Raw genomic sequence first — 24,975 nt, forward strand, 5'->3', positions numbered from 1 at the left:
AATTCTGTCAAAAACCTTGACAGAGTTATGTCCTCTTGTCTGTTGATGAAGGTCGTGATGGTAAACAAGTATGGTCAGTTTCAAAGCAATACCTCCAATGGTTTTGAAATAAAGTGAGGTGGTACAAAAAACTTAACCAAGCTCAATACACTTTCTAAGTCAAAAAAGGGCCATAATTCTGTCAAAAACCTTGACAGAGTTATGTACTCTTGTCTGTAGATGGAGGTTATGATGGTGAACAAGTATGGTAAGTTTCAAAGCCATACTTGTAATACTTCTGAAATAAAGTGGGGTGGTACGAAAAACTTAACCAAGGTGTGACGCCAACGCCGACGCCGACGCCGGGGCGAGTAGGATAGCTCCCCTTTTCATAGAAAAGTCGAGCTAAAAAGTTATTATGTAATCATTGTCTCTGCGTGCCCCACATGTATTATCTGTGTAATAAATTTGATTGTATCCTCACATTCAGAAACACCTGACCTTTAAAAAAGTAACGTTGGCATTGTTTTGAAAACCTAGATATTTTACAATTCAGAGTGCAAACCATACCTCTAACTCCTCCCTAATATAATGCATTATTGAAATTTGTTAGACTGCGGTTAGACGACAGATTAAGTGAATTTTATTTAGTTAGTACACATTAACCAAAGTTAGACTAAGCAGAAATTTGAAAAATACTGCAATGTGATTGGACAAAAAATAATGTTGATCATTAAATAGGTTAATGTTTAATAATATGCATTAACAAAAAATAATTGGTCACCTGCCTGCGGCAGGCTTGACCAATTATTTTTGTTAATACATATTATTAAACACTAACCTATACTTGTAAACAATGTTTTTATTTTACAAACTTATACATTAAACGAAAGAGATGGTTTTTTTGGCAAAAATTTATCAAGATTATATAACAACTTAAGGACTGTTTATCTTAGTACTACTAGAGACATAATCGTATTTCTTAACCATACTAACACTACTGATAACTCAAGAAGTGGTCTCACCAACACATTTTTTTTCGAAAAGATATTCATTTACCAAAAAATTCAATAAGAGTTTAAGTAAAATTACTAAACTGTGTACCTAAAATAAAATTACCTTTTTGTAACCATGGCACTATCAATTACAGCAGGTTTTGATTCTTTCAATGACAAATTATTCATCAGTCTATCTGTCGTCTGCTTTTGGCTATTTTCACCAGACACACTTGACAGAAACATTTGTAATTTATTTGGACTGGTTTTCTTTTGATCATTACTGGTATTTACAGAACCAGTCTGATCACTGGATACAGTCTGTCTTGTTTCTAATTGGTTAATCAAACTTGATCGCGAACCAGTCAAATCTGAAGAAATAGATTGTCTAATATGTGACTGGTTGTCTACATTTGATCTGGATCCAGTCAAGTTTGTGGATTGGGTTTGGAGAATATGATGAGAATCAGTCGAGTCTATGGTTCTAGGACACTTGTGTTGAGACTGGTTGACAGGACTTATGCATGAAGGCATCTGCTGCTGGAGTCTTGTTGAGGTAACATCACTGTCTGACCTTAAATATTCATACAGATTATTATCATTATTAAATGCACTTCCCCACACCACTAATAATCTAAGAAACCAGAATAACAAATATGCTGGCTGGTAGCGGCCAACAATGCAGATTGGTCAGGCTGGCCTGATTTTTGCATCTACATTTGTGAATTGGACATAATTACTGTCCAATATGAGATACCAAGACTAAAATATTCATGTATATTTTTTTTTAATTATGTGAATGACTTTTTAATATCAAAATGCTTTCACTTGCAGAAAATTATACATATACAATAAGGTAACATCTGACTTAAAAAAAAAAAAAAAAAAAAACAAACAAGAAACGTGTTTAAACACAAATGCCCCCGACTCAGATTCTTGTCAGTGGGGCAATATTTCCAAAAATGTTTACCCATTCACTCAGTAATGGACAGAAAAATTGCCAAAAAATTGTAAACACAAGTTATATAGCTTGATAAAGTCATGGCATTTTTGTAATTGTGAGAAATATAAGTTGCCAAGTCATTGCTCTGACTTGTGAAGTTGAAAAATATTCAACTTCATGCAAGTTATCTTCCTACCAAATATGAAATACATCTGTCATTAAATAAAAGGCTGTATGGGTGCAAAAGTGTAAAAATCTATTTTGAGCACTGGTGACCTTAACCAAACTTGACCCCTAACTCTATCCAAAAAAAGAATACCATGTAAGTTATCTTCCTACCAAATATGAAATACATCTGCCAATAAATAAAGGCTGTATGGGCAAAAGTGTAAAAATCTATTTTCAGCACTGAATGACCTTAACCCAACTGACCCCTAACTCTATCCAAAAGAAGAATACCATGTAAGTTATCTTTCTACCAAATATGAAATACATCTGTCAATAAATAAAGGCTGTATGGGCAAAAAGTGTAAAAATCTATTTTTAGCACTGGTGACCTTGACCAACTGACCCCTTACTTCATCAAAAGAAGAATACTATGTAAGTAAGTAATGGACAGAAAAAATTGCCAAAAAAAAATTGTAAACACAAGTTATATTAGCTTGATAAAGGCATGGCATTTTGTAATTGTGAGAAATATAAGTTGCCAATCATTGCTCTGACTTGTGAAGTTGAAAAATATTCAACTTTCATGCAAGTTATCTTCCTACCAAATATGAAATACATCTGTCATTAAATAAAGGCTGTATGGTGCAAAAGTGTAAAAATCTATTTGTGAGCACTGGTGACCTTAAACCAAAACTGACCCCTAACTCTATCCAAAAGAAGAATACCATGTAAGTTATCTTCCTACCAAATATGAAATACATCTGCCAATAAATAAAGGCTGTATGGGCAAAATGTTGTAAAAATCTATTTTGAGCACTGATGACCTTTACCAAACTGACCCCTAACTCTATCCAAAAGAAGAATACCATGTAAGTTATCTTTCTACCAAATATTGAAATACATCTGTCAATAAATAAAGGCTGTATGGGCAAAAGTGTAAAAATCTATTTTTTAGCACTGGTGACCTTGACCAACTGACCCCTTACTTTCATCAAAAGGAAGAATACTATGTAAGTTATCTTCCTACCAAATATGAAATACATCTGTCAATAAAAAAAAGCTGTATGGGCAAAAGTGTAAAAAATCTAGTTTTAGCACAAGTGACCTTAACCCACTTACATGTATCCCTACCCCAATCAAAAGGATGAATACCATGCAAGTTATCTTCCTACCAAATATAAAATATATCTGTCACTTGATAAAGGCTGTATGAGCAAATGTGGTAAAAACCTATTTTAGCATTTTTTAAATTTTAAATATTTATTTTTTAAACCAGTAACCTTGACCTTGACGCTAGAGACCGCTTACTCCACAAAAAAGTAGAGGACCATCAAAGTTATCCACCTACTAAATATGAAAGATATCATTACAAGAAATTAAGCAATTAGGAGAAGTTTTAAGATAAATCCAACTTGCCGAAATAGGTTAACCAGACAAGGGCCCTATTTTCAAAGTGAAACAAGGTGCCATAGTCACAAAATACGCCCGTTTTACGAAAGCTTTAGATGGAGATGGGGGCATTATGGATAAGTGTTATCCAGCAAGCAAGTTTTTATTCTTGGCACTGTGTTGTTAAATGAACCTTAAAACAAATCAGTAGGGAAGATATGTGCACAGGATGTGTGACCTGACCTTGGTCGCAGGGACCTGAATTTTATGCACGGCACTCAGTCTCACAATGATGAACATTTGTGCCAAATTATATTGAAATCCCTCTATGCCATGTAGAAGTTTTTGCTCCAGACAAAGCTTTTTTCTATGAGCTCTAACTGTGACCTTCACCTTTGACCAGAGACTTGGTTCATGTGCAGGGCACTACGTCTCATGGTGGTGAACAATTCTATAAAGTAACATTAAAATCCTCCATGCATGTAGAAAATATGCTCCGGACAACATCTGGATATTTTAATCATCTTCAGTGACCTTTGACCTTGCAAATATTAACCTAAATTAAATGTGTCACACCTGTAGTCATGATAGTTACCATTTGTGCTACAATCCATCAATAAATGATGACTAAATGGTCCCTATACACATCTTCAAATTTTTATCTGAACTTTGACCTCTATGTGTAACCTTGACTTTGGTCGAAGGATCTGAATTTTGCGTGCGACACTCAGCCTCACAATGGTGAACATTTGCTGCCAAGTTATATTGAAATTCCCCCTATGAAATGTAGAAGTTTTGCTCCGGACAAGCATTTTTCAATGAGCTCCTAAGTGTGACCTTGACCTTTTGACCTGGATCATGCATGGAGCAATACATATCATGGTGGTGAACATTTCCATTAAAGTATTATAAAATTCTTCCATACATGTAGGAGATATGCTCCAGACAAAATCTGGATATTTCACCATCTTTAGGTGACCTTGACCTGCATATATTGACCCTAAAGTACATGTGTCACAGCCGTAGTCATGATAATGACCATTTGTGTTACAATTCCCTCAATAAAATGATGATTAAATCGTCCCTATACACATCTTCATATTTTTATCTAAACTTTGACCTCTTATGTGTGACCTTGACCTTGGCTGCAGCGACCTGACTTTTACCGGTGCGCGACAGCTCCGCCTCACAATGGTGAACATTTGTGCCAAGTTATATTGAAATCCCTCTATGCATGTGAAGTTTTGCTGCACGGACAAGCATTTTTCAATGAGCTCTAAGTGTGACCTTGACCTTTGACCTAGAGACCTAAGTTCATATGCGTGACAATGGTTCCTCATAATGGTGAACATTTCTATGAAATTTCATTAAAATCCCTCCATGCGTGTAGGAGATATGCTCCGGACAAAATCAATGGACGCCGTCCGCCCCGACCGACCGCCCGCCAGGGCGGGGCGTTCCCAATAATACGTCCCGTTTTTCAAAACAGGCGTATAAAAAGGGAAATAACTGGGAAATATGGATGACACAGTTATATAACTTGGCAATATCATGTACTTTTGTATTGATAAGTAAGTGTGGAAATATATAAGCCATTAGTATAGATAGAACTTAAATATTTCCAACTTTTGCCGTTTTATGTTAACCATTATTCATTTTCTAAGTGCTGAACGTGCTGAAAGGGCAATAACTTGGGTAAATATGAAAGCCAGAGTTATGTACTTGCCAGATCATGCACTTTGTATTGATTAGTAAGTGTGTAAACTTAGAAGCCATTAGTGTTGCTGGTATATCGTCGGACTCAAAAATCACTATCGATAAATGACCACCACATCTCAATTGTCTGCCAATAGTACCATCGAGTTTCACACTTATAATGGCCCTTTTTTCTTTAGTATGATTTGCTCTTTGAATTCAATAAAAACAACACAAATACCAATACATACTTTGTGACAGTCAATTTTTGTGTCATTATTAGTACTAGTCAACAGGTCAAAATATCAATGAGTAGTATTGTAGATCACTAATTTAACTACAGTAGATATATAAGTTTAAAATGTTATGTTTACTAACAACTATAATTTTCTAAGTAGTATTAACCATGTTAAATAGGGTTTGAATACAAAAAAAATACTTTAAAATTGTCTTGAATTTAAAGAGATTCGGTCAGGAAACTTCTTTTTGACTGCATGTAAAAAAGTTACGCCATAGGCAACTTCAGCGATGGTAGAACCACTTTAAATAATCGATTTTTTAAAAAGGACTATCGATTGTTGCCGATTATGGGGTGGTCCGATAGTTATCAATTTTCAAGAAATCGGACAACACTAGAAGCCAATTGGTACAGGTAGAACTAAGCACCAACATACACACTCCCAACAAATACTGTGCCGTTCAAGGGGTAACCTCGTACGAACAGAACGGTGCGACCGACGACGGTTCAATCACTATATGCCGGGGAGCATAAAAATCACGAAAACAACACCTTGTTTTTTGCGGGTTTGGTTTTCTGGCGACTTCCACTTTACTGCGTGGAGGAAGACCCTCAGGTTGCCCATTTCCGAGCACATTCAGACGCAAACTGCGCAAAAGCAACCCGACATTCTGTAAGCTAGCTAATAGCTCCCTCATATGAAAGAATCAAGTTCACCTGTTTGGGATACGAACCAACCTGCATTGCATGGGCAAGCTGGTTGAAGTCAACAACCTTTACACTTGGTCACGGACCACCAAACATAGCTTCCATTAAAATATTATATACTAGTACCCATATAACAAAAACACTTATGACCTTTAATCAATAGTATATTCTAATGTAACAGTACAGGAACAAAACTGAAATAAGCTTCATGTACAAGCCCCAAAGTACCCCCCCCAGTGTTTGAGATAAAAAAAGTTTTAATAAAAGAAACTTTATCCTGTAACTATCAGAAGTTATTTGCCACTGCCGATGGATAGTCTTTGAAAAGATCACAATAAGATTAAAATGATCACTCCACTTGAATTATAACATTAACTTTTTACGACTATTGTTTTTACAGGATAGCTAATGGGAAAAACAATAAAATAATATGCCAAATTGATTGAAATGATCATCTAGGATAGTGTCTAATAATTCTTATTTTTAGAAAAATTGTGATGTTACTGCATTCTGAATGTTTTCAATCCACCTTACCTTCTACTCGGAATTTAAATTGAGCCTGCATCTCACGGAGACGACTCTCTTGAACTTCAGCCCCTGACCTCTCAATGATGCTTGCAACAATGCTAACTTCTGTTGCTGAAGATTCATTTACCTGATGACCATATCACATGGTACCTCCCCTGCTATTTTGCCCAAACATAGAAGTTTTAGAATGCGCGTGATTTTTTTTAATGACTCTTGCATACCTCGCTTGCATTATTCCTTACTTATTTGCCGATTAAATTTCTACTACTACTATGAATTGCACTATGTTTTGAGTCACTGTAAGCCGGTTTGTATTAGCAGACTTCAGTTTTGCTTGTCGCCTTCTTTCATTCCTCGAATAACGAATCTCTTGTCACTTTCGCGCTTGCATGAATCAAGCTCACTTACAGATCCTTATCTTACTGACAAGGACTTCTACACGCAGATCTGACTCCCTGAATACTTTCATTATCATCTAACATCCTTGTTCACTCGGACTTATTCTGTCTGATTGCATAGATTGTTGACAGAAAATATGAGTTAGAGAATAGCAACCCTTCCTTAGGAGCACCATTCATTTGACGAGGTATCCTCCGGAACACTGCTGGGCCCTTCGCTGCGGATTTCAACTTTCCTCCTAGGTCAGAAGGGTCAACATAGCACCTCTCCCATAGAAGGAGATGTAATGCCGTCTGCCTTTAACTAAAGTACATCCATTTTTGTTTATGCGTATTCAGTAATTTCGCGGAGATTTCATTCCTTCCTTCGACTGATTGATTTGATCAGTCAATTAAACTGGTCATCTGCTAATGTAAGTCCATGAATGCTGATTCAATTATAATTTGTCGTCTGCGTTCAATTTCTTTTCTGACATTTTCGATCACCAGAAGGCCAGTTAGCTTCCCCTACCCCTCTCATTCTTTGCCTATCTGAGTATTGTCACTGTGTATGCCTGGGTCGTGTGACTGAATTATATAACAGACCTCTACCAAAAAATGATCCAGATTCTGTCCCTTTAAAAAACGTACCGAGAAAATAATTTTTAATGTACTATTTCAATAGAAAGAAATTCTTATAACATGATTATCTGCCAACTTAGTTTGAAAAAAAAAAATACCTGATGTTGATTTAAGATAACGTTTTTTTTCTCTCCAGATTTACGGCTTACAAGTCCAAACAAATATGGGAAAGACCAGGACCACTGGATTTTGATCTGTTTATACATACTAAGAGTAAACCATTTTTTAGAAATCTATGCAAGTGGATAACACAGATTCTGACAAGAGCCCAGTTTGAGCCAGGTGATTGCTCCCCCGAATAGGTTTTGGACACAGGAAAAGTACAGATTAAAGTTATGTCCGCTCCCGGAAGAAAGGTTCAAAAGTGAATGCAATTCCACAGATTAGGCAAGGCAGCAGTTATTGTTCTTTGCACTGCCACTTCTATTCAATGCTATCCTATCAACCTTACACACGTTTCTTTGTTGATATCTCTTATGGCTTCTGAGTTATGACACCTAACAATGTTCCAAATGTTAACAAGAGACCATGAGCCCTCTGAGGTCGTTCACCTGTATAAGCCCCCCCCCCCCCCCGGCCAATTTTCACCCAAGGGATTTATTTAAACCAAGACTTGGTAGACATCCATGGAAGAAGATGTTTCATGCTAGAACATCTAAGTTCTAGCTCATTGTGGGGGTTTTTTTAAAAGAAGATTTTTTTGAGTTTTTTACTAACACACATAAAGTTAAAAAACTCAAGTGACACCTCCTGGGGCAGGGCCAGTTTTGACCCCGGGCTTTTATTTGAAACAAACTTTGTAGATATTTACTTAAAGATGTTTCATGTATAATATCTAAACTCAAGCTATTTGGGTTTTTTCAAAGAAGATTTTCAAGTTTTTGCTATACACATATAAGGAAAATCAATGACCCCCGGGCGGGGCCAGTTTTGACCCAGGGCTTTTATTTCAACATACTTGGTAGACACCCATTAGAACATGTTTCATGCTAAATATCTTAGCTCTAGCTCTTTGAGTTCTTTAAAAGAAGATTTTTTAAGTTTTTTTACTATATGCATATAGGGAAAATCAATGACCCCCTGTGGGCGGGGCCAATTTTGACCCCAGGGCTTTTATTTGAACAAAACTTGGTAGACACTCATTAGAAGATGTTTCATGCTAAATATCTTAGCTCTAGCTCTTTGGGTTCTTTATAAGAAGATTTTTTAAGTTTTTTACCATATGCATCTATAGGGAAAATCTATGACCCCCTGGGACGGGGCCAATTTTGACCCCAGGGCTTTTATTTGAACAAACTTTGTAGACATTCACTAGAAAATGTTTCATGCCAAATATCTTAAGCGCTAGCTCTTACGGTTCTTTAAAAAGAAGATTTTTTTTAGTTTTTACTATATGCATATAGGGAAAATCAATGACCCCCCGGGGCGGGGCCAATTTTTGACCCCAGGCTTTTATTTGAACAAACTTGGGTAGAAACTCACTAGAAGATATTTCATGTCAAATATCTTAGCTCTAGCTCTTTGGGTTCTTTAAAAGAAGATTTTTTAAGTTTTTTACCATATGCATATAGGGAAAATCTATGACCCCCCTGGGGCAGGGCCAATTTTGACCTCAGGGCTTTTATTTGAACAAACTTGGTAGACACTCATTAGAAGATGTTTCATGCCTAAATATCTTAGCTCTAGCTCTTTGGGTTCTTTAAAAGAAGATTTTTTAAGTTTTTACTATATGCATATAGGGAAAATCAATGACCCCCTGGGGGCGGGCCAATTTTGACCCCAGGGCTTTTATTTGAACAAACTTGGTAGACATTCACTAGAAGATGTTTCATGCCAAATATCTAAGCTCTAGCTTTTACAGTTCTTTAAAAGAAGATTTTTTAAAGTTTTTACTATATGCATATAGGGAAAATCAATGACCCCCCGGGCCGGGGCCAATTTTGACCCCAGGGCTTTTATTTGAACAAACTTGGTAGACACTCACTAGAAGATGTTTCATGCCAAATATCTTAGCTCTAGCTCTTTGGGTTCTTTAAAAGAAGATTTTTTTAAGTTTTTACTATATGCATATAGGGAAAATCAATGACCCCCTGGGGCGGGACCAATTTTGACCCTAAGGCTTTTATTTGAACAAACTTGGTAGACACTTATTAGAAGATGTTTCATGCCAAATATCTAAGCTCTAGCTCTTACAGTTCTTTAAAAGAAGATATTTAAAGATTTTTCTTTCGGTTGCCATGGCAACCAGAGTTCTGCATGAAATGGAATTCTTTGAACAATCTTGATAGAGCTTCATACAAAGAGTATTCCTGCCAAGTTTCATTAACACTGGCCTTGCAGTATCATAGAAGATGTCCTCAGAATATTTAAAATGTGGACGGACGACGGACGATGGACGCCATTTGGTTGGCCATCCTAAAAGCTCACCTGCACTTTGTGCAAGGTGAGCTAACAATGAACAAAGGGCAATAACTATAAAATTTAGCAAGGCGGAGTTCAAGTTCTTGTGCACTGCACATCTACCCATTAAGATCCATCTACCTACAAAGTTTCAGGTTGATATCTCTTGTAGTTTAAGAGTTATTTCCCGGACAAGATTTTTTTTAAAGGGGAGATAATTAAACAAGAGGGCCATGATGGCCCTGAGGTCGCTCACCTGTATATAGGCCCCCGGAGCGGGGCCAGTTTAAACCCCAGGGCTTTTATTTGAACAAACTTGGAAGACACTCATTAGAAGATGTTTCACAATGTTAAGTTTTTACTACAAATGTAATGAAAAACAAATGATCTCACCTGCCCCCCCCCCCCCCCCCCCCCTGGCAGGGCCAATTTTCACCCAAGGGCTTTTATTTGAACAAACTTGGTAGATATCCATAAGAAGATATTCCATGCTAAACATCTACGCTCTAGCTCATTGGGTTTTTTACAAGAAGATTTTTAAGTTTTTACTACACACATAATTATAGTTAAAAACAATGACACCCCTGGGGCGGGGCCAGTTTTGACCCAAGGGCTTTTATTTGAACAAACTTTGTAGACATTTACTAGAAGATGTTTCATGCTGAAAATATCTAAACTCTAGCTATTTGGGTTTTTTTCAAAGAAGATTATTTAAGTTTTTGCTATACACATATAAGGAAAATCAATGACCCCCGGGGCGGGGCCAATTTTGACCCCAGGGCTTTTATTTGAACAAACTTGGTAGACACTCATAAGAAGATGTTTCATGCTGAATATTTTAGCTCTAGCTCTTTGGGTTCTTTAAAAGAAGAATTTTTAAGTTTTTACTATATGCATATAGGGAAAATCAATGACCCCCTGGGGCGGGGCCAATTTTGACCCCAGGTATTTTATTTGAACAAACTTGGTAGACACTCACTAGAAGATGTTTCATGCTCAATATCTAAACTCTAGCTATTTGGGTTTTTTCAAAGAAGATTATTTAAGTTTTTGCTATACACATATAAGGAAAATCAATGACCCCTGGGGCGGGGCCAATTTTGACCCCAGGGCTTTTATTTGAACAAACTTGGTAGACACCCATTAGAACATGTTTCATGCTAAATATCTTAGCTCTAGCTCTTTGAGTTCTTTCAAAGAAGATTTTTTAAGTTTTTAAATATATGCATATAGGGAAAATCAATGCCCCCTGGGGCGGGGCCCAATTTTTGACCCCAGGGCTTTTATTTGAACAAACTTGGTAGACACTCATAAGAAGATGTTTCATGCTGAATATTTAAGCTCTAGCTCTTTGGGTTCTTTAAAAGAAGAATTTTTAAGTTTTTACTATATGCATATAGGGAAAATCAATGACCCCCTGGGGCGGGGCCAATTTTGACCCCAGGGATTTTATTTGAACAAACTTGGTAGACACTCACTAGAAGATGTTTCATGCTAAATATCTAAGCTCTACCTCTTAGGGTTTTTTAAAAGAAGATATTTAAAGTTTTTTCTTTCGGTTGCCATGGCAACCAGAGTTCTGCATGGAATTAAATTCTTTGAACAATTTTTAAAGGTGACCACCAAAGGAGCATTCCTGTGAAGTTTGGATGAAATTGGCTTAGTGGTTTATGAGGAGATGTCATTTAAAGTAAAAGTTTAAAGACGGACGGACGGACGAAAAGCGATCACAACAGCTCACCCTGTCACTTTGCGACAGGTGAGCTAAAAATTGGGCAAAACAGAGTTATGGTTTTTTTGAACTGCACTTATGTAATGAGATCTATCTACCAACAAAGTTTCATGTATATATATCTTATAATTTTAGAGTAATTTCCCAGACAAAGTTCAAAAAGTAAAAATAAACAAAGGGCAATAACTCAAGAATTAGGCAAGGCAGAGTTATGATTTTTGTGCACTGCACATCTACCCATTCAGATATATCTACCTACAAAGTTTCATGTTGATATCTCTTATAGTTTTACAGCTATGTCCTGGACAATATTTTTCTAAAAGGGGAGATAATTCAAAAATGAGGCTTAACAGAGTTATGTTTCTTTTGCACTGCACTTCTACTCAATGAGATCTATCTACCCATAATGTTTCATCTTGATATCTCTTATAGTTCTTATAGTTTTAGAGTTATTTTTCGGACAGTACAAAGTGTTAAAATTAACAAAGGGCAATAACTCCAAAATTAGGCAAAAAAGAGTTATGGTTCTTGTGCATTGCACATCTACCCATTGAGATCTATTCACCTACAAAGTTTCATGTTGATATCTCTTATAGTTTTAGAGTTATGTCCCAGACAAGATTTTTCTTTAAGGGGAGATAATTCAAAAACCAGGCAAAATAGTTATGGTTCTTTGAAAAGTAGCGTAAAATGAGGATTTCCGGCATTGATCAACATTTAACAGATAGAGGCTATGAAAATATTTACATTCTTTCCGGAGGCTTGCTTTATACCACTTTTCTAAAAAACATTTAAAACAAGCAAATTCGTTGAATTTATATCCCCCGCCGAGTACTGGTTATTATTAACACAACAACTGAAGACATAAGGCTTTATTTATATATTAATCATGGCATAAACTGTAATATTCTTTGATCTTGAAGCCTTGTACCTTCAAACAAGAAGAAGTTTTCACTATATACATATAAGGTAAATCTATGACCCCTGAGTGGTCAATTTTGACCCCAGGGCTAAAATTTGAACAATTTGGTAGAGGACCTATAGGTTATATCATATACCAAATATCAAAGCTCTAGGCCTTTTACTTCAGACAAGAATTTTTTAATTTTGCATTTTTGAAACTCCTTTCTGGCCCTGTGACCTACTTATGCAACAGACCGGAACCATTTGATCAACTTTTGCAGGGGACCACCCTAGATCATTCCTATAAAGTTTGGTTGCTGTGCAGTCATTTGTTTCTGAGGAGATGTTGTTTAAAGAAAATTGCTGACGACGCACGACGACGGACGGGTGGGGGATCACAATAGCTCACCTAGATGTAAAAACATCTTAATCTCCAGACTTTATTGCCATTTTCAAGGCATCAAGAAGGGATCTCACAATTTTCAAATATTTTTAAATGTTATTGTAACAAATCATTTTAATTCTTCTTCAATAAAAACTAGAAATGTGTCCATAGGACACAGGTGCCCCCACCGCCACTTTTCTGTCAATCTTATGACTCTAGGTCAAATATTTTTTGAAAACTAAAAATCTTTTTACTAAGTAAAGGGCAAGAACTTTACAAATACTGAATATATCCCCAAGCAAACCCCAAGTTGAAAATTGCAAATTTAAACTACTGTAATTCAAGGGCAATAACTCTAACAAAACTGAAAAAAATCCACATGCAAAGTCCCAGGTTCATAGCTTCACAGTGAGGTGAATCATTATTCCTGTAATTTAGCGATGTTGATCATTATTCCTGTAAAGTTGGTCGATTCTAACTCAAGCACTCAAGGATCAAATAACAACATAATGAAACAGTTTTTACTAAGTCAAGGGAAATAACTTTACAAATACTGGGTAAATCCACAAGCGAAACCCCAGGAACAAACTAAATATGCTGAGCAACTTTCCAATAAGGTTTAATGACTCTATGTCAAATCCTTTTTGAGTTACATGCGACACATGTTGAAAATTGCAAACATTTTCTAAGTCAAGGGCAATAACTCTAACAAGAGGGCCATCATGGCCCTGAGGTCGCTCACCTGAATATAGCCCCCCCCCCCCCAAGCAGGGCCAATTTTAACCCAAGGACTTTTATTTGAACAAACTTGGTAGACACCCATAGGAAGATGTTTCACATATAGTTAAAAACAATGACATCCCTGGGGCGGGGCCAGTTTTGACCCCAGGGCTTTTATTTGAACAAACTTTGTAGACACTTACTAGAGGATGTGTCATGCTTAATATCTAAACTCTAGCTATTTGGGTTTTTTCAAAGAAGATTTTTTTAAGTTTTTGCTATACACATATAAGGAAAATCATTGACCCCCCGGGGCGGGGCCAATTTTGACCCCAGGGTTTTTATTTGAACAAACTTGGTAAACACCCATTAGAACATGTTTCATGCTAAATATCTTAGCTCTAGCTCTTTGAGTTCTTTAAAAGAAGATTTTTTAAGTTTTTACTATATGCATTTAGTTAAAAACAATGACACCCCTGGGGCGGGGCCAGTTTTGACCCCAGGGCTTTTATTTGAACAAACTTTGTAGACACTCACTAGAAAATGTTTCATGCCTTATATCTAAACTCTAGCTATTTGGGTTTTTTTCAAAAAAGAATTTTTTAAGTTTTTGCTATACACATATAAGGAAAAATCAATGACCCCCGGGGCGGGGCAAATTTTGACCCCAGGGCTTTTATTTGAACAAACTTTGTAGACACTCATTAGAAGATGTTTCATGCTTACTATCTAAACTCTAGCTATTTGGGTTTTTTCAAAGAAGATTTTTAAGTTTTTGCTATACACATAAGGGGAAAATCAATGACCCCCGGGGGCGGGTCCAGTTTTGACCCCAGAGTTTTTATTTGAACAAACTTTGTAAACACTCACTAGAAGATGTTTCATGCTTAATATCTAAACTCTAGCTATTTGGGTTTTTTCAAAGAAGATTTTTTTTAAGTTTTTGCTATACACATATTAGGAAAATCAATGACCCCCGGGGCGGGGCCAATTTTGACCCCAGGGCTTTTATTTGAACAAACTTGGTAGACATCCATTAGAACATGTTTCATGCTAAATATCTTAGCTGTAGCTCTTTGAGTTCTTTAAAAGAAGATTTTTTAAGTTTTTACTATATGCATATAGGGAAAATCAATGACCCCCCTGGGGCGGGCCAATTTTGACCCCAGGGCTTTTTATTTGAACAAACTTTGTAGACACTCACTAGAAGATGTTTCATGCTAAATATCTAAGCTCTACCTCTTAGGGTTTTTTAAAGAAGATATTTAAAGTGTTTTCTTTCGGTTGCCATGGCAACCAGAGTTCTGCATGGAATTAAATTCTTAGAACAATTTTTAAAGGTGACCACCAATGGAACATTCCTGTGAAGATTGTATGAAATTGGCTTAGTCATTTATGAGGAGATGTCATTTAAAGTAAAAGTTTACGGACGAACGACGGACAGACGGACAACGGACGGACGAAAAGCGATCACAAAAGCTCACCCTGTCACTTTGTGACAGGTGAGCTAAAAATACTAAATAAATCCAGACGAAAATACCCAGGTGCACAACACTACACATGCTGATCAACATTCCTGTAAAGTATCATGACTTTAGGTCAAATACTTTTTGAGTTACTTGCGACACAAGTTGAAAATTGCAAAATTTTACTAAGTCAAGGGCCATAGCTCTAAAAATAGTAAAAATATCCCGGACGAAAATACCCAGGTGCACAACTACACATACTGATCAACATTCCTGTAAAGTTTCATGACTCTAGGTCAAATACTTCTTGAGTTACATGCGACACAAGTTGAAAATTAAAATTTTTTACTAAGTCAAGGGCAATAACTCTAAAAATACTAAAAATATCCAGACGAAAATACCCAGGTGCACAACTTCACATGCTGATCAACATTCCCATAAAGTTTCGTTGAATTCCAGCCATTAGTTGCAGAGAACTACTCCGGAAACGAAATTCGGACGTTTTACTAAGTCAAGGGCAACTACTCTAAAAATACTAAAAATATCCAGATAAAAATACCTAGGTGCACAACTTCACATGCTGATCAACATTCCCATAAAGTTTCGTTAAATTCCAGCCATTAGTTGCAGAGAACTACTCTGGAAACGAAATTCGGACGTTTACTAAGTCAAGGGCAATAACTCTAAAAATACTAAAAATATCCAGAAGAAAATACCTAGGTGCACAACCTCACATGCTGATCAACATTCCCATAAAGTTTCGTTGAATTCCAGCCATTAGTTGCAGAGAACTACTCCGGAAACGAAATTCGGACGGACGGATGGACGGACGGACGGACAACGCCAAAACTATATCCCCCTCCCGATTCCATCGGCGGGGGATAATTAATCTACATTAAATGTTAATATCCAGTATTTTATTCCAATATAAAAAATTCTTACACGTCTTTAACATATGAATTTCCTACCTGAACTTGTTTCTCAGAATCATCTGTCTGGCTATCAATAGCCACATGTGTGTTGGAGAAACCGTTTAAACCATTCCGACTCTTGCTTAATCCTATCCTTTTAAGGTCACTTTCTTGGTCCAAATCAGTCAATGTTTTTTTAGGTGTACGATGAAACCTTCTATGGGAGATTGCAGATATACCCTGATTATCATTATAATCACTGTACCGGTCGTTATATTCGCTGAACCGGTCATGATAGTCACTTAATCTATCGCTAAAATCCCCTCTCTCATCAGGAAAAGATGTTCTACTTGCATATTCAGTATCTGATTTACGTGTCATTTCATTGGTTATCTGTCTATTTGAATTTTGTCTCTTTCGGAACACTCTCTGAATATCTGCAGTAAGACTTTCAGCTGTCTGGGGGCCGACGCTTTGCTTTTCTGAAAAATCAATATACACTAAGATCAATATTTGAACCTGATTTTTATCATAATCTACATGTTAATTTACAGGTTAGCAACTACAAAAAAGTAAATTATACACTACATGTTATTTTGTAAAAATAAACTTACTTAACACTCACCCTGCTGCATAATTGTAATAGACTGGTCCTGATTTAAATTTGGAACTGTCCATTTTCAAATTAAGGTGATTCAGCATTGTCAGCCATATTTGATTTTCAGTAAGTGGGTCCATAGTGAAAGAAGGCCAAATTTCATACTTTTATTTTGACCCACTTATTGAAAATCAAACATGGCTGACAATGCAGAATCATATTAACTAAGTATTTCAATATAACAATAATAAATTGCCCAGCACAGTTAAAAGTCTTGTGAGACAATAACTTATTGAATAGGGATGAAAAAATCAAGAGCTGTAGAAAGGACATTGTGCTTGACCTATTCTCAGAGCTTGATCAACAAGAACCTGGATAATGTAGAATTTTCAAAGTTCAAAAAGGACCATTATTCCGTCAAAATCCATGTCAAACTTATAGGCCTTTGACAGTGACCTCCTTTTTATGCACTCAAATAAGTGTGAAAAGTTTCAACCCACTCTATTCAGTAGTTTCAGAGATACCAACTTGCATGCAAAAATTTAACCAAGTGTGATGCTGAAGCCTGGGTGAGTACAAAAGCTCTCCCTATTCTTCGAATAGCCAAACTAATCAATACAGCTTCACAACACTTCACCTTCTTGTCTATCAGTCCATGTGGCATAATTTTCTGTCACAAGTAATTCATTCAAGCAGATGAGTCCGCCACGTCGTGTTCCAAGGAACATTCGTACAGACAGAGTGCCGTCTAAATATGTCTCCATAACGCTGCATCTAACCTCTGTAGCAGCTAAAATAATAACAAGAAAAAATTGTAATTTGAAACAATTTCGCTAAATAAATTAGAAACATTGTCTTATCATTTCAATGATTTAATGAACATTTAGTTAGTCCACTTCTTTTTCCAATTTAACAGTAAAACTCTTTATTTTTTTAGCAACACCATGTGAATGATATCTTACTGGTGATTTCAAAAGCTAAACTGGATGAATTAAATCTGTGTATAAACATACTAACTGTATAAAATTACCTTCAATGTTGTCACTGATATACTTTACTGCTGCCTCGTCCCAGAATCTCTTTGGTCTGAATCAGAACAAATAAAATCATACTAGCTCCGACTTTTTCTTTGAAAATGACAAATTACAAATTGAAAGCAGGGATGCACATTATCAATATTCAAGGCTAAAATAAAAACAATTTTACCAGATATTTCATGTACTTCTAGAGAATGAAACATTGAATTATGGGGAATATTTTATGAAAGAACAGTTCCAAAAAGTGAAGCAATATGAATCAAAAGAAATAGAATGGTTCACAATGTACAACTAACCCTTGGTAAACACTTAAATCTTCTGGTGAAATCTTCATAGAATAAGGTTGAATATCATGCAGATGTACATTCTTCACTTGGAATGCCAGTTCACAATACTTAGGAGGTAGGTGTTTCAACCTGGAATTAAACCACATGTGTAAGTAATGTAATTGTCCACCTGCTTAACTTAATTGGGAGAGCATCAGATAAGTAATAGAGTGCTGGTTCGATCCTCATGCCAGGCATTAATTCTCTGTGACAAGTGATTTTATTTACTCATGAGAAATAAGTAGTCACTTGCAAAGAAATTGGTAATTAATGGTTAGGTTTTCAGAAAAGTTGGTTAGGTGAATTGGCAGCAAAGACATGGGCATGTTAAAATTGGTATAAAAATCCCCCCAGAAAAACAAACTTAACAAATTGAGCTGAAAGTCACACCATAATATGAACTGTATACTAAGCACACAGAGCATGTTCACGTATCTTATAAGTTTTTTCACTGTACATTACAAATAATTACTCCATAAAATGTACAGCCCTACATACCCTGATATTGGAATGGTACTTTCTAGTCCTTCATCCACAAAACGGCACCTTTAAGAAAGAAAATAAACCTGTTGATCATAAAATATTTTGGGGAAGTCTATCCATCAATATCTATTATTTTTCAGTCATCTAAATAGTTTCTTATAAAATATAAAATAATTATATGTTTATTAAACAAATGATTTATTTAAAGGCTTTACTTTTTTGCATTGATTTTGACTGGTATTATCACTTTAAAGACTTACGCAACAATATAACCATGTCTGCCTCCGCTAAGTTTACTGATTACTTTCACTCTGTACCAATGGTTTTTTAGTATACCTGCACACAGTTCACCCTGAAAACATTATGTAATACATGTATATGATAGATAGGCACTGTCCTGGTATGTAGCAGAAGTGGTTTTATTATAAATAATAAATTTCTGTACCATACTGTGCTAATATAAGAAGTTAAACTGTGTTGTAAAGCATTATATCAAATTTTACTCCAGTGTCAATACAAACACTATAAGGCACAACCTTGGCTTACTGTGAGGCATTCAAACATCTTCTAACATTGTATATGACCCTGTACTCTTGTAAGTTAAGTTCACTCTTGTAAGTTAAGTTTCAAGTGAATATCCTATGTAGTTATATAGAAACACAAAACCTTAACTAAGTGTTATTCCAATGTCTTAATGCTCAAACTAAAGATAGCTTAAAAATTCTTCAAAAAATCAAGCTATAAACTGAATCTAAGAGCTTAACACAATTAGACACTAACTCTTAACAACATCTTAATTTTAGATTTAAGATGTCACATTAAGAATACAATACATTTATTCCTATCAAACAAGTCTATGGCCTTTTTTCCATTTCAGATAAAAAAAATGCACTAGTATTTTATCTGTTACTTGTAATAAAACCTTACAATCATTATATTAATCATTTCTTTGATTTTTATATAAGATCCTTATTTTGCATTTTAGGCAATAAAAATACATACGACTCTAGGATTATAGGACATGACAGACACCACCTGGTCATTGGTAAAGTGTTCCTGCATTTCTGCCAGCAGTGTATCATAGGCATCATCATCTGTCCGTACCTTTCCTGATATACCTCCATGGCAATCAACCTGAAATATCAAATGTTTGCATTAAAGTGACATTATGCTTTTTTTTTTGCTGTAAAGTTGAACAAGTATTATATTGAAAAAGACTCGCTATTATACTGGTGATTGACCAATAATTGACAATAAAAAAATGTTATCATAATCATAAATACATAAAATATAGAAAAACTGCCCCACTCTTTATGAAAATTGAATGTATTTCATGCTTAGAATGATGTCATTTGACCGTTATGAATGAATTTACAAATTCATACCTTACTATAAGTAAAAAGTGCTAAATGAAAACATTGATATGTAATGGCTGACAGGAATATTATATAGCTCTCTGGTGACTGTTTAGCAGAATCTTGGCAGAGCCTCATTACTGCCTTAAGTTACCCTCAAGCTAAATATTCCAGTCAGTACCAGCAGCTGGTGTTAGATTCTTATACTCTTTCAGTCATGGCTATATCACTGCTGAAATATTTTATTTTAAACAAACAAATATCATCTGACTATATTATGTTAATTACCTTTACTCTCTCTAATACAAGTTCATCATTCATTTTCAAATATTCACCTAAAAATAATAGAACATACATTCAACAAAACATACAATGGTTTCTTTTCCTATCTGGACGAAGAATTTTGCTAGTCATAAATAAGATTTTGCTTTGAATGTGTCTATAATGTAACAACAGCTTGGTTTTAGACATGGCCACCAGCTTAATTAGTCTGAGACTGCTTTTGTATGTTTTGGATCGAATTTTCATAATTCATAGACCTTAAAATAATTGACCAAAATTATTGATTTTTACAAAGGTGTATCGAATATTGATCAACAGAAAAATATCAACAATACATCAATATAATCTCTATTGATGACAGCTTTAAATTAAACTTCATCACAACTTGTGTCACGAAGGAGAGATTCTGAGCTCAGGCCATTTCACAGAATTATTTTTAAAAGCTCCAGGCTTTGTGGTATCCAAATGTGACACCCTTAAAATTAGCCTTTGAATGTGAGAACAAGCCTGGCTATCGTCAGAACAATTCAGGAATATACTGGTGCCCATATTTAAAAAGAGCACCGCATTTGAATATGGCAGAGAGCCATATTTGAATTTGTAGAAAGAATTTGTAAATGGAGTAAAACAATGCATATTGTGTTGTTAATATGGAGAGGTAGTTTCAATAATAAAATTGACCATGATTGTGGAGAACAATATTTACTGCAGGGATAGACCAAAAGGATCATTATGGGAAAATATTGGAACACATACACCTGTGACCAAGACATAGATTCTTGATCTGTCTAATTCTAATTATCAGATAATAAGATTAGCAGATGCAGTAAGAATTTTACCACAACATATTTGTTCACATAAGAACGCATGTCAATGTTTTTGGTCAATGTTTTGTTATTCAAATGTAAGTTCAGAGTAGGGATCTGTCAAGTGTCTGTGCAAATATCTCAACATGTAGTATAATTATTGCTGGTCTAGGTCCATATTAAGGTGGTAAATGTTAAGAAATTATAAATAATTGGCTATTGCTCCCTCAGAAAATTGTTTAAATGATATAAAAAACAAGAGGGCCATGATGGCCCTGAGGTCGCTCACCTGCATATAGGCCCCCCCAACCCCCAACGTTGCAGGGCCAATTAAACCCAAGGGCTTTTATTTGCACAAACTTGGTAGACACCCATAAGATGTTTCATGCTAAACATCTAAGCTCTAGCTCATTGGGCTTTTTAAAAGAAGATTTTTTTAAAGTTTTTACTATACACATATAGTTAAAAACAATGACACCCCTGGGGCCGGGCCAGTTTTGACCCCAGGGCTTTTATTTGAACAAACTTTGTAGACACTTACTAGAAGATGTTTCATGCTTAATATCTAAACTCTAGCTATTTGGGTTTTTTCAAAGAAGATTTTAAGTTTTAGCTATACACAGATAAAGACAATCAATGACCCCCAGGGCGGGGCCAATTTTGACCCCAGGTCTTTTATTTGAACAAACTTTGTAGACACTCACTAAAAGATGTTTCATGCTTAATATCTTAACTCTAGCTATTTGGGTTTTTTCAAAGAAGATTTTTTAAGTTTTTGCTATACACATATAAGGAAAATCAATGACCCCCAGGCGGTGCCAATTTTGACCCCAGGGCTTTTATTTGAACAAACTTGGTAGACACCTATAAGAACATGTTTGATGCTAAATATCTTAGCCATAGCTCTTTGAGTTCTTTAAAAGAAGATTTTTTAAGTTTTTACTATATGCATATAGGGAAAATCAATGACCCCCCGGGGCGGGGCCAATTTTGACCCCAGGGCTTTTATTTGAACAAACTTGGTAGACACTTATTAGAACATGTTTCATGCTAAATATCTTAGCTCTAACTCTTTTGGTTCTTTAAAAGAAGATTTTTTAAGTTTTTACTATATGCATATAGGGAAAATCAATGACCCCCCGGGGCAGGGCCAATTTTGACCCCAGGGCTTTAATTGAACAAACTTGGTAGACACTTATTAGAACATGTTTCATGCTAAATATCTTAGCTCTAACTCTTTTGGTTCTTTAATAGAAGATTTTTAAAGTTTTTACTATATGCATATAGGGAAAATCAATGACCCCCTGGGGCGGGGCCAATTTTGACCATAGGGCTTTTATTTGAACAAACTTGGTAAACACCTTTAAGAACATGTTTGATGCTCAATATCTTAGCCATAGCTCTTTGAGTTCTTTAAAGGTAGATTTTTTAAGTTTTTACTATATGCATATAGGGAAAATCAATGACCCCCCGGGGCAGGGCCAATTTTGACCCCAGGGCTTTTATTTGAACAAACTTGGTAGACACCCATTAGAACATGTTTCATGCTAAATATCTTAGCTCTAGCTCTTTGGGTTCTTTAAAAGAAGATTTTTTAAGTTTTTACTATATGCATATAGGGAAAATCAATGACCCCACGGGGCAGGGCCAATTTTGACCCCAGGGCTTTTATTTGAACAAACTTGGTAGACACTCACTAGAAGATGTTTCATGCCAAATATCTAAGCTCTAGCTCTTATGGTTTTTTAAAAGAAGATATTTAAAGTTTTTTCTTTCGGTTGCCATGGCAACCAGAGTTCTGCATGGAATTAAATTCTTTGAACAATTTTTAAAGGTGACCACCAAAGGAACATTCCTGTGAAGTTTGGATGAAATTGGCTTAGTGGTTTATGAGGAGATGTCATTTAAAGTAAAAGTTTACGGACGGACGACGGACGGACGCCGGACGAAAAGCGATCACAAAAGCTCACCCTGTCACTTTGTGACAGGTGAGCTAAAAATACAGTAAGTTACAGGAGCACGTATCCCTCTTTCTCGTTTTCTCCAGGTTTCTCGTATTCTCGTGGAATAATTAAAACGGATGGAAGCGCCGCTCGCGACTTCCTTCGATATCCGAAAACATGTCTATTTAGCAGAGCATTTTCATCTCCGTTAAAAAAATAAAAGAAATGCGACAAAAACAGATAAAAAACCAAAATAACTGTGGAAATAATCATAAAATCCAGAGAATAAATATTAAATTTATCAATTTTCCCCCCCAAAATCATCAATTTTCTAGTTTTTTCCATGTTGCAGAAACCTGAAGCGGGTCTCTGACGCAAGACGCTTCAAATGATGGTCTCACACTACTATTTATACAATAAAGCTCAAAATATTTGTTCCACGAATAGATAGTATAAAAAAGATTTGAACTCCAATTAAAAACCAATAATGAAACATTGTCCTAAACACATTTCTTTTTTGACAACTGCAATGGAAAACAGTAGTATTCATTGTTTAATGCTCATATAACTAATAACTAACTAATAAATAAACGTAAACTTAATATATATTAGAGAAATTATGTAAATAACAACACTAAATTGAGTTCAAACTAATTTTGGAACAATAAAAATCATTTGGTACCAAAGAGGCGACAATATGATCCTTAAAGTTTGATATGGCCTGCCAAGCTGTTATCAAAACACAACAAAATTACAGATTTAGGCCATTTAACACTTAATTAGGTGTGGCACTAATGATTTGAACTGCTGGTATGTAGAATAAAATCATCACATAGCTACCAGCCTTAACAACCAATCAAATTCCACGAGAATACGAGAAAGCACCTGCTTCACTTAGTGGGTGAAGGTCAGTATATAGCCCGGGGTTCTATGATATCAAGGTACTTAACGTTTATCGAAAATATTTAAATATAAATAATTAAATATCATAAATGAATGAGATTTTTCTTCCATCTTATAAATGAACCTTTTCCAGAACTGTTTCTCAAAAAATTATTTCAAAAGAACCAATAAAAATGACATGATTTAGAATATTTTCAATGCCTGCCATTTTGGGTCATTTCAGAGGAGGTTACTACGGTATCAAGGTTATCCCCAAAAAAAGCGGTACGTTACGATACCGAAATCAACTTGATTTCGGTAAAGTTACCGAAATCAACTTTTCATTACCGAAATCAACTTATAAAGTCACAATTAAGCATTTTATTATATTTTTTCTATTATAATCTATTACAGTAGGTTAAGTTTGACTTTTATGCAAAAAATCAGTTCGAAGTAATTAATAATTATGAAATTAGAAACAAATAACTAAATATCAAGATTACTTCCCTGATTTGTCATAAACCGAAATATATGTTAACATATTGAAATCGGCTTGTAAAATCACAATTAAGCGTTTTATTAAATTTTTTCATGATAATCTATTACAATAGGTTATGTTTGACTTTCATGCAAAAAAATCAGTTCGAAATAATTAATAATTATGAAATTAGAAACAAATATCTTAATATCAAGATCACTAAACGAACCGAAATATATGTGTTACCATACCGAAATCGGCTTGTAAAAGTTACAATAAACATTTTAATAGAACATGTTTAATTGATTAATTAATATACAAGAGCTGTCCGTAAGACAGCGCGCTCGACTTTTTTATTGCTTGCCAATAAAAAAAGTTTTTGCAGTAAAAGGCAATACAAGAATCTCTGTATTTTTAAAGTGAACTAGTTGTTTGATACCCTTGAATATTACAGCAATGTTTATATGACATAATTTATGGTAAAGTGAACAAGTGGATAGGAATGAATTTTTTTAGATTTTTTAAGTTTTTTAGTGCTTGCCTATAATACAAAACATTGACAGTTAAGGGCCATAATTCAAATAAAATCTTTGACAGAATTACCTT

The 24,975-nt window shown here is 35.3% G+C and overlaps 1 protein-coding gene across 1 annotated transcript in view; it reads right to left on the reverse strand.

Annotated features, from left to right (window-relative positions):
• Positions 1–24,975, reverse strand: part of LOC132738910 (uncharacterized) — a 69,366-nt gene that overhangs the window by 39,464 nt on the left and 4,927 nt on the right. Inside the window, exons 2-10 of the mRNA XM_060726522.1 lie at positions 20,267–20,313; positions 19,626–19,757; positions 18,884–18,975; positions 18,639–18,686; positions 18,111–18,230; positions 17,808–17,863; positions 17,415–17,567; positions 16,211–16,661; positions 1,099–1,548 (exon numbers count right to left, since the gene is read on the reverse strand). Of these exons, the coding sequence (XP_060582505.1) occupies positions 1,099–1,548; positions 16,211–16,661; positions 17,415–17,567; positions 17,808–17,863; positions 18,111–18,230; positions 18,639–18,686; positions 18,884–18,975; positions 19,626–19,757; positions 20,267–20,299 (1,535 nt within the window). The 5' untranslated portion in view covers positions 20,300–20,313. The remainder of the gene's footprint in view (positions 1–1,098; positions 1,549–16,210; positions 16,662–17,414; positions 17,568–17,807; positions 17,864–18,110; positions 18,231–18,638; positions 18,687–18,883; positions 18,976–19,625; positions 19,758–20,266; positions 20,314–24,975) is intronic.

Source organism: Ruditapes philippinarum, unplaced genomic scaffold (genome assembly GCF_026571515.1).
Source record: "Ruditapes philippinarum isolate M1 unplaced genomic scaffold, ASM2657151v2 ctg1785_1_1_1_1, whole genome shotgun sequence".
NCBI classification, from domain to species: Eukaryota; Metazoa; Mollusca; class Bivalvia; order Venerida; family Veneridae; genus Ruditapes; species Ruditapes philippinarum.